General features: G+C 42.5%; 1 protein-coding gene across 1 annotated transcript; it reads left to right on the top strand.

Moving 5' to 3' along the window:
• Nucleotides 1-644: 644 nt before the first annotated feature.
• shcbp1 (SHC SH2-domain binding protein 1) lies at nucleotides 645-9,845 on the top strand. Its single transcript, XM_084476175.1, has 13 exons — nucleotides 645-975; nucleotides 1,537-1,743; nucleotides 1,908-2,023; nucleotides 2,249-2,457; nucleotides 2,590-2,685; nucleotides 3,335-3,565; nucleotides 4,076-4,253; nucleotides 4,771-4,891; nucleotides 6,600-6,731; nucleotides 7,417-7,535; nucleotides 7,879-7,965; nucleotides 8,174-8,321; nucleotides 8,675-9,845. The coding sequence occupies exons 1-13, from the start codon at nucleotides 822-824 to the stop codon at nucleotides 9,052-9,054; spliced, it is 2,178 nt and encodes a 725-aa protein (XP_084332301.1). The 5' UTR covers nucleotides 645-821; the 3' UTR covers nucleotides 9,055-9,845.
• Nucleotides 9,846-13,436: the final 3,591 nt, after the last annotated feature.

A 13,436-nucleotide genomic window follows, 5' to 3' on the forward strand; every position in this document is an offset into this window, starting at 1 on the left:
TAGCAACCCTAACCACACCGCGTTAGCCCCTGTTTATTATACAATATACACATACATGTATTTGTGCGGCAAATGAATTGACTACTAAAGGCCAATCAGAACCGGCAAGGTCATCCTCACTGCCGCGTATGAGACCCCGAGGCTGAAAACCTCCAAGCTGAAATAGGTCGAGCGATGTATTTACTCACACCGGCACAGTCACCCTGGTCTGTCACTGGTCTGTCACTGGTCTGTCACTGGTCTGTCACTGGTCTGTCACTGGTCTGTCACTGGTCTGTCACTGGTCTGTCACTGGGCTGACATGCCACGATTCGTTTTGTTTATGCGACGACTCCCCGGGACGCTAATGAATTTCCGGCGCATAACTATGGTACACATTTATCTTCTACCCATTCCCTAAAGTGTACTAGTTCATAAAACGTAATGCTTTTCACTATTAAAGGAATGGGAAATAAGGGAATTACTGAGCCTATACAAAAATCGATTCCAACAGCCGGTGTATATTTAAACGCTATTCCAGCCCGGTCTGCTACTTCAGGGAGCCGCCCACACCGTGACGTCGGGTGCCATGCCTCCCCCGATTGGTCAATACGCCGTCTGTGGATCTGTGTGCGAAATTCAAAGACTTGGGGCGGAGTGCGTTTCCTGTTTTGCCAATCTTATGTTTTAAGAAAAGACCGCTGAAGACAGAGACGTGTTGAACTGGAGACGTGTTGAACTGGAGACGTGTTGAACTGGAGACGTGTTGAACTGGAGACGTGTTGAACTGGAGACGTGTTGAACTGGAGACGTGTTGAACTGTTGTCTTCCCACTCGCTAAAATGCCGACGACGTTGAGGCCAAATGCGAATGAAAGTCACGACACGCCAGCAGAGGAGTTTGAGTTGAATCTCGATTCTTACGTCCACGTCGAACTTGAAACTGAAGACGGCAACGAAATTCGTATCGGAAATGAATCTTTCGGTTTAAATCAAGGTTTGTCCACTTTCTCCAACGCCGGCTGGATCAATGAACTACTTAGGGTGAATGTGTACTTGGTTCGTCAGCATCTGATAATGTTGGAGCTCTTGGTTTATGTCGTTTCACACTGTCAGAAGATTTTTTTTCAGCGTGTTTTTTTTCTAGCTCTATAACGGACATTATTTATATGATGAAATATACGCTATTATAATATAATTTACGCTACTGCGGCACTCTGGACTTGACTCAGCCTACTGCGCTCCGTATGATAACGTAGGCCTATGACACCACATTGCTGTTGGTCCGAAGCTACGAAGATGCCACACAATAACTAGATTTAAAACTGTTTCGAAGCGTGTCAACAAAGTATATGGGCGTTTTTCATTAGGACAAATGCTTACTAGCAAATAACCGATTCGACATTAGAAATAAGTGAAAAAGACCAGTGTAATTTCGCCCCCAGCAATCCGCTGTGTGACTCAATTGCTAGGTGTGGTGCGCAGGAGGGGGAATTTCAATGGTGACAAGGACGCTAACACCCGACGATAATTGCTGTTGTGTCCTTTTCTTTTGAAGGCTTAAGTCAGAAAGATAGTGGCCAAGAAGTTCACGATGACGAAGATGATGGTGATTCAGACCACTTGAGCAGCATAGACAAATCTGGGACCCGGTTACAGAGAGCTGAAAGACTTCGTCGCGGAGATGTCACTCTCCCTGACACATTCCAAACAAACCAGCTTCTCTACTATGAGCGATTTAAGGCCTACCAGGACTATATGCTTGGTAATGCATAAACAATTTGAAAATGTTATCCATATTATAGGGTTATTTCATCCAGCATGTACAAAAGTCAGCAAAGCTATGGTTTATTACAATGCTTGTTCTGCATACATATTTATAGATGTTTATGTCTGATTTCAATTTGTGTCCTTAATCTTTGCCACCAGGTGACTGTAAGACATCAGAGGTCAGGGCCTTCATATCAGACTATCTGGAAAAGGCTGTAGAGCCATGTGACTGGCAGGCCCTATGGTCCACTGATGTCTTTGATGTTCTTGTTGAGGTGAGCGTACTTCGAGTATATTTTACAAATTTTAACAAATGTAAAATAACTTTTGCCTCTAGCAACTTTTAACATTTTATCAAATTCTTCTATTATGCGATTTGGTATTTGAATTTCAATGAATGGCCTTTAGCCTGTGCAATCAATGCCTTTTTATATAATACTTTTGTTTTCTCATTAGCAGGTTTTTTTGAAGCCACTTAATTGCTGTTACTGTGATGACAGGTGCACGCCGTAGACTGCAAGGAGCTGAAGGCATGTGTTCAGCTCGCGCTGCCTCTCCAGTGTGAGACCCATGGATGTGATCTGAATGAGGAGTCCATGAGCGTGCTGCTAGAAGCCACACAACACAAGGTGCCTCTACAGGAACTCCAGTTGGTGTTTGAAGATTCAGGGGACTTGGACCAGACAGCCCTGGCCATTGAACACCTTAGGTACAGAGTAGTTCTAGGGTGACACTGTGTGAATGAAAAACTGTTGGGTGATGGATGAAGATGGTTCTCAGTTTTTATTTTGGTTAAACTTTATATTTAAAATCCAATCATTTAATCAAAACCCTTCCACAGATTTTTCTATCAGCATATTTGGAGAATCTGGGACGATGAAGATGAAGATGATGATTTTGATTACTTTGTTCGCTGCGTGGAGCCTCGTCTCAGACTGTGAGTGAAACTCACTGCCACTAATTCCTGCAAATCAAATTGCAGGAATTAGTAGTTTACGTGAAACGACAAAACAAGTCCCGTAAAAGTCACGCATTTTAAATCGATTCCATTTCAAGTGATGTGAGAACACAAAGGGAACCCTAACCCTAACCCTAACACAAAGGGAAAAAAGAATAACCTAAAGTTGCATCCGGACTGGACACTTGAATAAGAACTATTTATTGTATTATATTATTATTATTATTATTATTATTATTATTATTATTATATTCTGGAGCAGTGAGCGAGACAGATCGTCCTTTAACAGCTGAACTTAATAACTGGAATAGGTTTCAGATGTCAGGAGTTGCCCCTTGAATTTATTTTCAAAGATTGTTGCTAGACCTTCTCCATCGGCCTGCAAGATCAGGGTGAGCTGTAGGAGGTCATGAGTACGGGCTCCACCGGGGTAGAGAGTATGATTTGGGTAGGAGCACTCTTAAAAGCACTGTTCCTTTTCTTGTCCATGTCTTGGAGGCTTACCTGTGAACACGACGGCAGTGCTTTGTGCGCCACACTTTACTATCCATGGAAGAGTGTACTGCAAGCCTTCTATCTGAAAGGCAACCCCTCCTCCTCACAATGGTCCTCTCTTCCCTAACCATAGTTACTATGACGTCCTGGAGGACCGTGTTCCAGCAGGACTGGTGGCAGAGTACCACTCCCTGTTGGCCCGCTGCTCAGAGTTATTCCTGGAGTTCTCCTCACTCCGCAACGACCTCACCTGCGACTCCGATTCCGAGCTGGACAATGTGTCCATGGTTGAGGGCGTCAAGCTGTATGACCAGCTGGAGATACTGAAGCGCAAGCTCTGCATCATTGAAAACCCGCTTTTAAGGTGAGGTATGATTTGACTCTGGTATCTGTATTTTTCCACGAATGGTGTCTGTCTGAAATTACTGCCCTTGTTTAAGTCACTTTAGGTTGGGTCTTATTTGGAAAATATTGCATCCGTAAGTAAGGCATCTTTTCTGTTTGGATAATAAGAACGCCCTGGTATAGGTGAGCGTGTTCACAAAGATTTAATAGCACTACATGTCCTTAGCCGCGGCAGTCGCGTGATGACAGGTGTGAACGAAACATAACCATAGTGTTCACTGGTGAAGGAACCATATGAAAACAATGCATGGATGAAACAACCATAAATGGAGCCAGAGATAATTCATATTTTGCATTGTGTTGACCATACATTTTTCCTGCACAATGTGCTGACTCAGGCTTTGACACCATTGAGACCAAAGGGAATGTATAAACAGCTTTTCTCTTTATCATATCTGTCATCTCGCACCCTACAACCCCAAGCCAGCCAAATGCCTTACATGCTGTCTTTCACAATTGAACCCTCCAGGTATGTGCTTGGGTACAAGGGGAACGCACGCCAGCACTGTGTCCAGGCAAAGGGCTCCAGGGCATCTGGGGGAAGGGTCGTCCATGTTGTCACAGCGTCCACTTCAGCCTGTCAGCTCCAGTCCCTCCTGAATGACAAGTTGCTGCACCTGTGCTCTGTCGACGACACAGAAATTCAGGTAGGAGTACTATATTTAAATCCTGGTAAGGTCTTAGAATGGAGCAGAGTAAAATGTTCCAAAAGCACCAAAGATGGTGTAGGTAAGGTTTTAGATTTGTAGAGAGCTCAGAAGAGTGCAAAGGTTTAAAATAAAAAAAAGTCCCCTACCTACATCCCTAGGTTTCTCTTCCATTGATATGATAACACTGTGTGCAGACCTGTGATTGACAGGCTAGATGGATTCCCTGAACCAATGAGTGGAGAGATGCATGGATTGGTTGTCAATTAGCTTTTTTTTCAATTAGCAATTACAGAGGCAGGCACAGTCAACTTGAGACAGATAATCCTACAGGACATTTCCCTAAGGGATGACAATCTGACTGAGATCTTCTGATTCTCTTCTGACTGAGTTCAGTCAAATTTATAGCTCTTAAATCAGCACATTTAATGCATCATTAAATGTGCATTACTGAGATCTGACTAATTTCTGTCATTGTCTGTTTTTCTGTTGGGTCCATGTGTCCCCGGCCGTGCAGTTCCACAGCGACCCAGTGTTGGCAGTAGATGCATGCTTCCAGGGCGATGCTGTTTTGATTCTCCCAGGACATTACTCTGTAACCAGTTCCCTGTTACTGCCTGATTCCGTAACCATAGAAGGTAAAATAGGAAATATCATCCCATTAAATATAAGGTTTCTAGCTCAATACTAGGAGTGCACGATAATTATCGGCCGATAACAGAAATTATTACGTCATTCCGATAAGTCTGATATCATGACGAATAGCCCCGATAACATAGCCTATATAATTTCAGTGCCCCGCCCCCACTATGATAACGCTAAATGATAGGTCTTATCGTAACCCTAAAAGTACACATCATACAATTAATTACAATACATGAGTTCACAATTGCACACGTTTATAGAAAATGTTTATTTTTATTATTATGTTACACCTTTCCTGCTGTCGGCTCCCAGACCGTAGGTAGTCGAGAGCACAGGGGAGACGTCGATGTTCTCTCGGGGGTACCACCCTCCCTTTGACCGGCAGTGTGTCTGCTTATAGGTCGGAATATGGTCGGAATATGGTCAGAATGAAGCGGCCGCCGATTATTGACAGGCTGGGTACTTATTCTGTTTCACTAACTTTACAGTACACGTTTGCACAGACACAACCGTCTGTGTTAAACACAGAAATCAACTACATTTGTCCCAGTGTTTGTTAGATGAGTTGCGATGAGTTCTGCCCATTCCGCCTCCGTTGCTGTCTGCGGTCAGACCAAAACACACCTGAGTGACAGGGGCCGTCCTTAACCCTTATCGATAACCCCTCTCGACCCTACGTCATATCCTGCCCCTTGCAAGCCCGCCCCCCTAAACCCCTCGTTGATTCTACTGATCTCTGAGCGACACCGATGTCCCCATATCGGGCATCAAGTGTGAATAAAAACCCAAAGGTTTTCGGGTTTGTTCATAGTATTAATGTCATGATCTTAGGTTATGATCATATATGTGTGTGTGTGTGTGTGTGTGTTATCGGTTATTGGTATCGGCCTTTACGAGCTGAAAGTTATTGGTTATCGGTATCAGTTTAAAAAAAAGTTATCGTGCATCCCTACTCAATACGATTTAGGCCAATAACAAGCGTGACTCAAATGTCCCAGAAGCGTGTAGGGATGTGAAAGAAAAGGTGTAGTTATCCCTAGCTTACTATGCTATATAAGGTCACAGCCATAAAATATTGTTACACAGAACGAAAATCATTATTAAGCTCATGTGTTTGTTCAGTGTATATTATAAGTAACATCATCAATTGAACATTGGGAAATTTAAAATGTCAAAGATATAGCTCTAGTCCAAAGTATACATGGCTTTCCTCAAAACAATGCATATTGTATATTGATTTTTGTCAAAGTAATGGATCAAATGAGAGCGATTGTGCTATGTCTAATAAAAGTGAGGCTGTTGGACAGGATAAATATAATATATTTTTTATTAATTTACTTATTCATATACATTCTTTAAGAGTCTTTTTGGGTACCATATTTTTGGGCACAAAACATTTGCTGGACACAAAATGTTTTCACACTTTGATGCATACATAAAATGCCTTCTGTGTTCTTCAGGCATTTTATATGTGTGCACAAAAGCCGAAGGGCGATATTTATACTTCTTAATTGTATATGCAGGAAAAACCTTGCAGTTGTGTGAAGTAAGATTTGATATCAACCACTGGCTTACATCTAATTAATCCCCTCCCCCACCGCCCAACATGCATATCTTTTAAATCTCATTACCCCCTCTTTGTAGTGAATTGGAGTGTTTATCCGTTTTGTCTTCGTTGTGTTAATTGACATGTCTGAACAGGTTTTGGCCTTCCTGATGAAGTGGTGATCGAGAAAAAGAACAAGGGTGACACTTTTGTTGAAACCACTGGAGCTGCTATCAAAATCTCCAATGTGAAATTCATCCAGCACGACGCAATCGAAGGCATACTGTGTGAGTTGGAATAGGATCACGTATAATGATTTTGACCATTGCTTGTTCAATGATTAATGCTGCTTGCTTTTGGTAAGGAAAACTCATTATACAGAGAATCATTTCAGAATTTTATTATTTCATATGACATAATACAAATATATTTTTGAACTGTAAAATAAGCCAGTAGTGTCGAAAATGGTAACTTTGACAGTAGTAGTACAGCCTTAGTTAGCTGAATTAACTATTTAAATTATTTAATAAATATTAAAGGTTGACAGATTAGTTACTTTCGCTAAAAGCAATTCTTAGAGAGAAACAGTGAGGTTATTCTTAATGTGATTGGAAAGAATGATTTCTTGAATTGCTTGTTTGTATAAAGGTAAGGGAATGCATTTCTAGACCCATTCAAATTCCACTGCCGCTTACTATTTCAGCATTGATGAGGTATATGCATTATTTTTGGGAAATGGGTTCAAATGGAAGTAATTCAACTTTGGAGGAAATACACAGAAGTTGCCTTCATATAAGAATCATTACTGTAGTAGAGTCACGTTGTTTTCTTTGTTCTGGGCATTCAAACACAGACAGACTGGTACGTTATTTGGGTTATCTCTCCTATTCCCAGGTGTGATATGATTCATAATATGTTAATATGATATAATTCATAATATGTTATTATTGTTTTTTGTCCTCCTGTTCCCAGGTGTGCGTCAGGGGAAGCTGGAGATGGAGAACTGTGTGCTCCAGTGTGAAACCACGGGGGTGGTTGTACGAACCTCTGCCCATCTCATCATGAATCTGTGTGACCTCTATGGCTCCAAGGTTTGAAAAATGATTTTACATAATAAAGCTATATTTACTTTTTTAATTTAATTTTTAATTTTTATTGATCCGTTTTCTACTCAGCATGGCATTTATGTTAGCTTTCCAGTTAGGTTTGTTCTCAATATGGACATCAAAGTATTTTTAAGATTGTACTGTCTCCACCTGATGGTACTGGAGGTGACACTATTATTATTATCAATTTATTATTAAAACAATGTGTGGTTTATGTTGTGTTAATCTAATATATATTTTCTGATTAAACAATAATTTGTTATAATCAGGTTTTAAAATCATGTTCTGTCAGGATCACCCTGTCTTAGGTTTATATTGTTGGTTTCAGGGGGCTGGTATAGAGATCTATCCTGGCAGTGTATGCAGCATTACTGGGAATGGAATTCATCACTGCAAAGAAGGAGTCCTCATTAAGGTAAAAACACAAATCATCTAAATGAATACAAGGATTTAGAGTCTGATGGATGACACCAGCACATATGAATTTAATGTAGGAATTACATTTTTTTATTGAGATAAGATAACATTATTAAAAAAATAATCAGCGGTTTAGAATTACATTAACATAGAACCACCTGAAACTGCCCAAATCTCACAAGTCCATGATTCACTACCTTTCTTAGGACTTTGCTGACGAACAAGATGTGATGCCCCGTATCATCATGGAAAACAATGTGATCCATAATAATGAGGGCTATGGAATAATCCTAGTCAAACCTACCAATCGGCTGCAAGACAGTAATGTCAGTGAACCACTGGAGACCGCCATGGGTAACATTTGCCATTTTCCTGCTTATAATACATTACACAGATCAGTGTAATGGCTTTAAGAGTACATCTTACTTCCATAGTGTGACATATTTCCAAGTAAAATCTGTAATTGCAATGCATTGCAACTAAAAATGAATACTGATCTTTTATTATATTGCACAAGTTCACATTACTCTAAAATGTTCTCCCACGTCCCCAATGGTAGGCTGAATGTTCAATAGGTGGACTGCCCCTGCAAATATATTGCTATTTTTCTATACTTAATTGGTCAATATATTAACAGCAAGCCATTTCAGGAACTCGACTATCTGTGTCACAGGCTTGTCTATCTTTTGTGCTTCTTTTCACTCTAGGCGACCTTGATGAAAAGGACCATGGGAGTGAGGTGGCCCATGAGAAAGGGTTAGGGTTAGCAGAAGCCCATGCAAATCCTCTTCCAGAAGTGGTTCATGAATCCCCCTCCACTGATGGCCTTCTCTCAACAGCAGCCTCTGCCCTGGCCACCCCTACAGCGGCCTCCATGAACAACGGTCCTTTTCTGGGTGAGACACCCGAGCCGGCCACCACCACCTCAACTAGAAAGTGGCAGCTTTGTCGCCAGTTGAGCAGAAATAAAGACGCGGGCACTACGCACACAGACATGGGGCTTCTGGAGCAGAAGATGTTTGTCTCGATTCAAGGCAACCAGTTCAAACGCAACGGCATGGGGGACTTTGGCACTTTTCTCTATTAATGCACTACTAGACTTTGGCCTTGTAGTTCGGTCACACTAGTTACATAGCATTGATACACACAAATGTATGTCTCATTTGTGAGACCAATGACTGCTGTATATTCTCAAGGACCGTAATTAATGATGAATACTTTTTTAGAGATTTTATCACAGCCATCTAATACACTTGTCATTTTAAATGAATCAAGTGAAGCTTTTTGTTTCCTTTTGTCACCAGTATGTATCACTTATGTGAAAATATTTTGGACTTGCCCTATTTAACAGTTTTCTTGTGTTTTTATTATGAACTTTACTGCATTTCCATTTTATGGTGAATGGAATTTCAAATTCTTAAGATACTATTTCATCAACTACCATTAGTTTGATTACCTGTGGAAATAAAATGTTATCACTAAATCCTATTTGACCTTTCACATGTGTGGGGTGATTGAATTCAGAAATTAAATTGTCTGCGTTCCATGGCGCTGCCCTTTATCAGGCTGCATGAGCCCAAGCACTGTTGCATACAATAAAAGTAAGGGGTATTGTTGAGTTAAAGCCAGGTGGCTGTGGCTCATTGGAAGCTTTGCTTTAATAAACACTGTTGGGAGGATACCTGACCTCTACAACAGCTCCAGAGACTCCTGGTACTCCTGGTGTCTACTGGTGTTGCACTCTCGGGGTCAGCCCTGTGAAGTTCTCCATCTTCCAGGAGACCCAGTACCTCTTCAGCGTCTCCTTCCCTTGGGTCAGGGTGACGGTGGCAGCTCAACAGTCCTCTGCACTGCTCCTTACCGGGTTTCCACTAGGTTGAAAGAGATGCTTCATACTACAGACTTCTTGGTGGGTTTCAATTCTGAATGTCAATTTCAAGTCAATAAAGGTTGCTATATAGCTACCCTGTCCTGTCAGCTGTCCTCCAAACCTGCCACACTCTTCTATGTACTTTCTCCTTGCATAGTAATACAATGCTTTACAGTTGTATTAGTAATACATAATACATAGTAATACAATGCTGTACAGATGTATTAGTAATACATAATACATAGTAATACAATGCTTTACAGTTGTATTGGTCCTCCCACAGGAGAACGACACCTGTGGAGTCCCATATAGGCCTACTACTATCATTTGCTTGCTTCTCTTCACTTTTAAAGGTTTTGGCAGATTTGGTAAGACCCCAGGTTGTAGTAGTAGTCACCTTTTAGTCTCTTGTTAGGGAAGTGGGGGGTAATTTATCACTCGTGTACTGACTTGTACACGAGGCAAGCTCTGAAACGGTCAGCTTACAGCGCCATCTAGAGGAAGTCCGTGACTTCTGTCATGGGCTAGACGGCAGAATTCAATGCCATTTTAAGGATCATTTTTTGTCTCCCTGTTCCTTCTCTTTCCAACGTTGACATCCATCCATCCATTTGATTTTTGGTGAGTGCTGCATAGCGCTGGGTCCTATTATGCTTTTCCGTTTTTTCCTTCTCCTATTGCTCTTTACAGTTTTTGGGTATATAAATGGTTGGCAAAGTTACAATACCACAACGTTGCAGGGGAGTAAATGACTACCGCAAATCACAGTTACTGAGCTGCCTAGAAACGGCTCGTTAGGATTTCATCCGCGGCTTTCTTTTACTTCCGGTACAAGGTGACGTATGGTTGTACTTTTGCTGGGAGTCAATGGGAGAGCGTCATCAGATGATTCACAATCAGTCGGAAGAACAGTTTGATTTTGCTACTCTCATCATGTAAGGTTTTGGTTAATAATAATCTAATATTAATATAGTGCTAACAAATGATCTCAAGTGCTAACAAGTGATCTCAAAGTTAGAAGGCGTTTTTCTTCGTTGTGAAGGGACATTTTCCTTGTATGCTTTGCCAAAGACAGCCTTCACATAGCCATCTAACTGCCTCAAATTCTCAGCAATTGGGTGTTTCACATAGGGGTTGTAATACTCGTAAAAGTAGGAGAATAATAATGTGCTTGACAACCCTTTATTGTTGTAAATCAATTCTATGAGATCAAACTAATTAAATAAACAGTAAAAAAAGGCCATAATAGGACCTCTTTAAGTTTTCTTCTTTCTTCTTCTTTATTAGAGTGTGGTTGCTACTGCAAGCACATCTACTGTTCTTAAGTTTTCTTTATTCCGTTTGCCTGTTTTTTGTGCAGTTAACTGCTCCTGCATACTTTCAGCTACAGAAACCAACTATCAAAACGTCCAGCTCTTTAACGACATGATGGCTATCTCTCAGCGTTTTTCAACTCTTTCAACTTTTTAACAATGTCAATGGGCAATGTAACCTTACATTCACCTTACCTTACAACCAAATTTCGATTACCTTTATACTTTTTCTGAATCACAGTTTAAGTTCCATATCGGCTTTGTTTTCAGTTGGTCTCAGTTGATTTACGCTGAAGTTAAATAAATCGCGGAGGATGTGCAGGCAGTGTTGCCAGGTTGGGCGGTTTTTCCCACCGAATTGGACTACTTTTTACGAGTTCAGGCAGCGGTGACGCTAGCGTTAACGTTAGCGCTGACGTTATGATATGGATTGTCGTGCCATTAAATGGTGTGTTCCAGATGTCTCGGACACCAGCCTTCCGAGTTGCAAGTGGGGAAAACTCCCAGCTTTCTTGCAGCATTTCTCGGAAGCACGCCCCCTTTTGGTCGGCCCCCTCAGAATTCGAGAGGGGTCTGGTTCATGGACCTATAAAGAAAAGGACAGCAGATTAAAACATGGCACCAATTCATTTCTATGAAAAATGCTCATTGGCGCACTGCCTACTTCCGCAATCCACCAGTGCTGAGTGGCCAAGCCTGATATTGCAGTTTTTTAGCGGGCTGTGGACGGGTCCCAGAAGTAGATATCCCCGTTCACTCCAATACAAGTGGGGAACAGGAATGTGTCTCCGCAATTTTTTTCTGGATATCAATGAAAGGCTCATAATTATCTTCAGACCATGTACTATTAAAATGTAAGTTTTCTCTTTTCAATATGCCACCTAAAGCGTTTTGTTAGCTGAAGAAGGAGCGGTGGGCACTGTGCAGCTGATGGTGTGTTCCAGATGCCAAGTGGGGAAATCTCCCAGCTTTCTTGCGGCATTTCTCTGAGGCACGCCCCCTTTTGGTCAGCCCCCTCGGAATTCTGAGAGTAGACCGAGCTCAGTGATGACGCTCTCAACAAAAATGGCTGCGCCCGTGAAGAGATTTATTTTCTTTGTTTTTGTACCACGTTGGTCATTTTAATGTTGATTTTAAATGCTCTTACACACTTGATTACATTGCTACTTTATTCCGGTCACCAATGTAGGCATTGCATGGTCTTGCTGTGCGTGCAATACAATGTAAAGTTGTGTTGTCCATTTTCGAGCTGGGCCCCGTTTCCCGATAATGATGGATCCATGCTTGTATGATCATTCTTATGAAGGATCTTTCGATGCTTCGTAAAATCTTTTCGAGCATTTTCCGAAACTCCTCTGATATGAACACACGTGCACTGCTGTGCGTTCACACCAAAAGACACATTTTTCGCCTGGTCGTGCTGTCACAGAAGTTTTGCTGCCCGACAAATCAAAATCTGTCGCTGTGCAGTTATGTGTGCAGTTATGTCAGGCGAACTTTGTCTCGCAGTGAATTTTGTTGCACATCTTTTGCCCGCCAACGGTGCTTTATGCCAATTCAATCTCATCAACCATGGCCGAGATAACCACCATTGCATGTCTTTACCTGTTGCGGAAGAGGGAGAGACGTCGGAATGCCCGTCGTTTATGGGTTAATAATATAATCCGGAGGCGCACACCGCTTTGCAGACGTGCACTTTTTACCGGCCCACTTTTTTTAGTGATGGAAAAATTTGCATAAATGAACAGCACAAAAGCCGCTCCTGGAACCGTCACCTTATCATGGTGGAGAGGTTTGCGTGTCCCTGTGAACCTGAGGGCTGTGTTGTCTGGAGCCTTGTGCTCCCTCAAGTGAGGGGCCAGACTAAGAATGGTTCACAAAGACCCCATGAACAAATGGAATAGAGGAGGAGAGACCCTGCCCGGAGGAAGCCCGGGGCCCCCGTCTGGAGCCAGGCCCAGACGGAGGGCTCGCCGGCGAGCGCCCTGGTGGCTGGGTTTGCCACGGAGCCCGGCCGGGCACAGCCCAAAAAAGCTACGTGGCACCCCCCCCCCGCCCTCTTCATCCTGTGGGCCCACCACCTGCAGGGAGACCCGCTGGGGTCGGGTGCGCTGCCACATGGGTGGCAGTGAAAGTCAGGGGTCCCGACGGACCAGACCCGAGCGGCAGAAGCTGGCTCTGGGGACGTGGAATGTCACCTCACTGTGGGGAAAGGAACCGGAGCTTGTGAGGGAGGTGGAGCGCTACCAGTTAGATCTGGTGGGGCTTACCTCTACGCACCGTCTC

The sequence above is a fragment of the Micromesistius poutassou genome (assembly GCF_964030765.1).
Source record: "Micromesistius poutassou genome assembly, chromosome: 12".
NCBI classification, from domain to species: domain Eukaryota; kingdom Metazoa; phylum Chordata; class Actinopteri; order Gadiformes; family Gadidae; genus Micromesistius; species Micromesistius poutassou.

Coding starts and splice junctions, on each gene's coding strand:
- shcbp1 (XM_084476175.1), top strand. CDS start 822: ATGCCGACGACGTTGAGGCCAAATGCGAATGAAAGTCACGACACGCCA. Junction 2,686..3,334: donor GTGGAGCCTCGTCTCAGACT/GTGAGTGAAACT, acceptor CCCTAACCATAG/TTACTATGACGTCCTGGAGG. Junction 7,966..8,173: donor AAGAAGGAGTCCTCATTAAG/GTAAAAACACAA, acceptor TACCTTTCTTAG/GACTTTGCTGACGAACAAGA.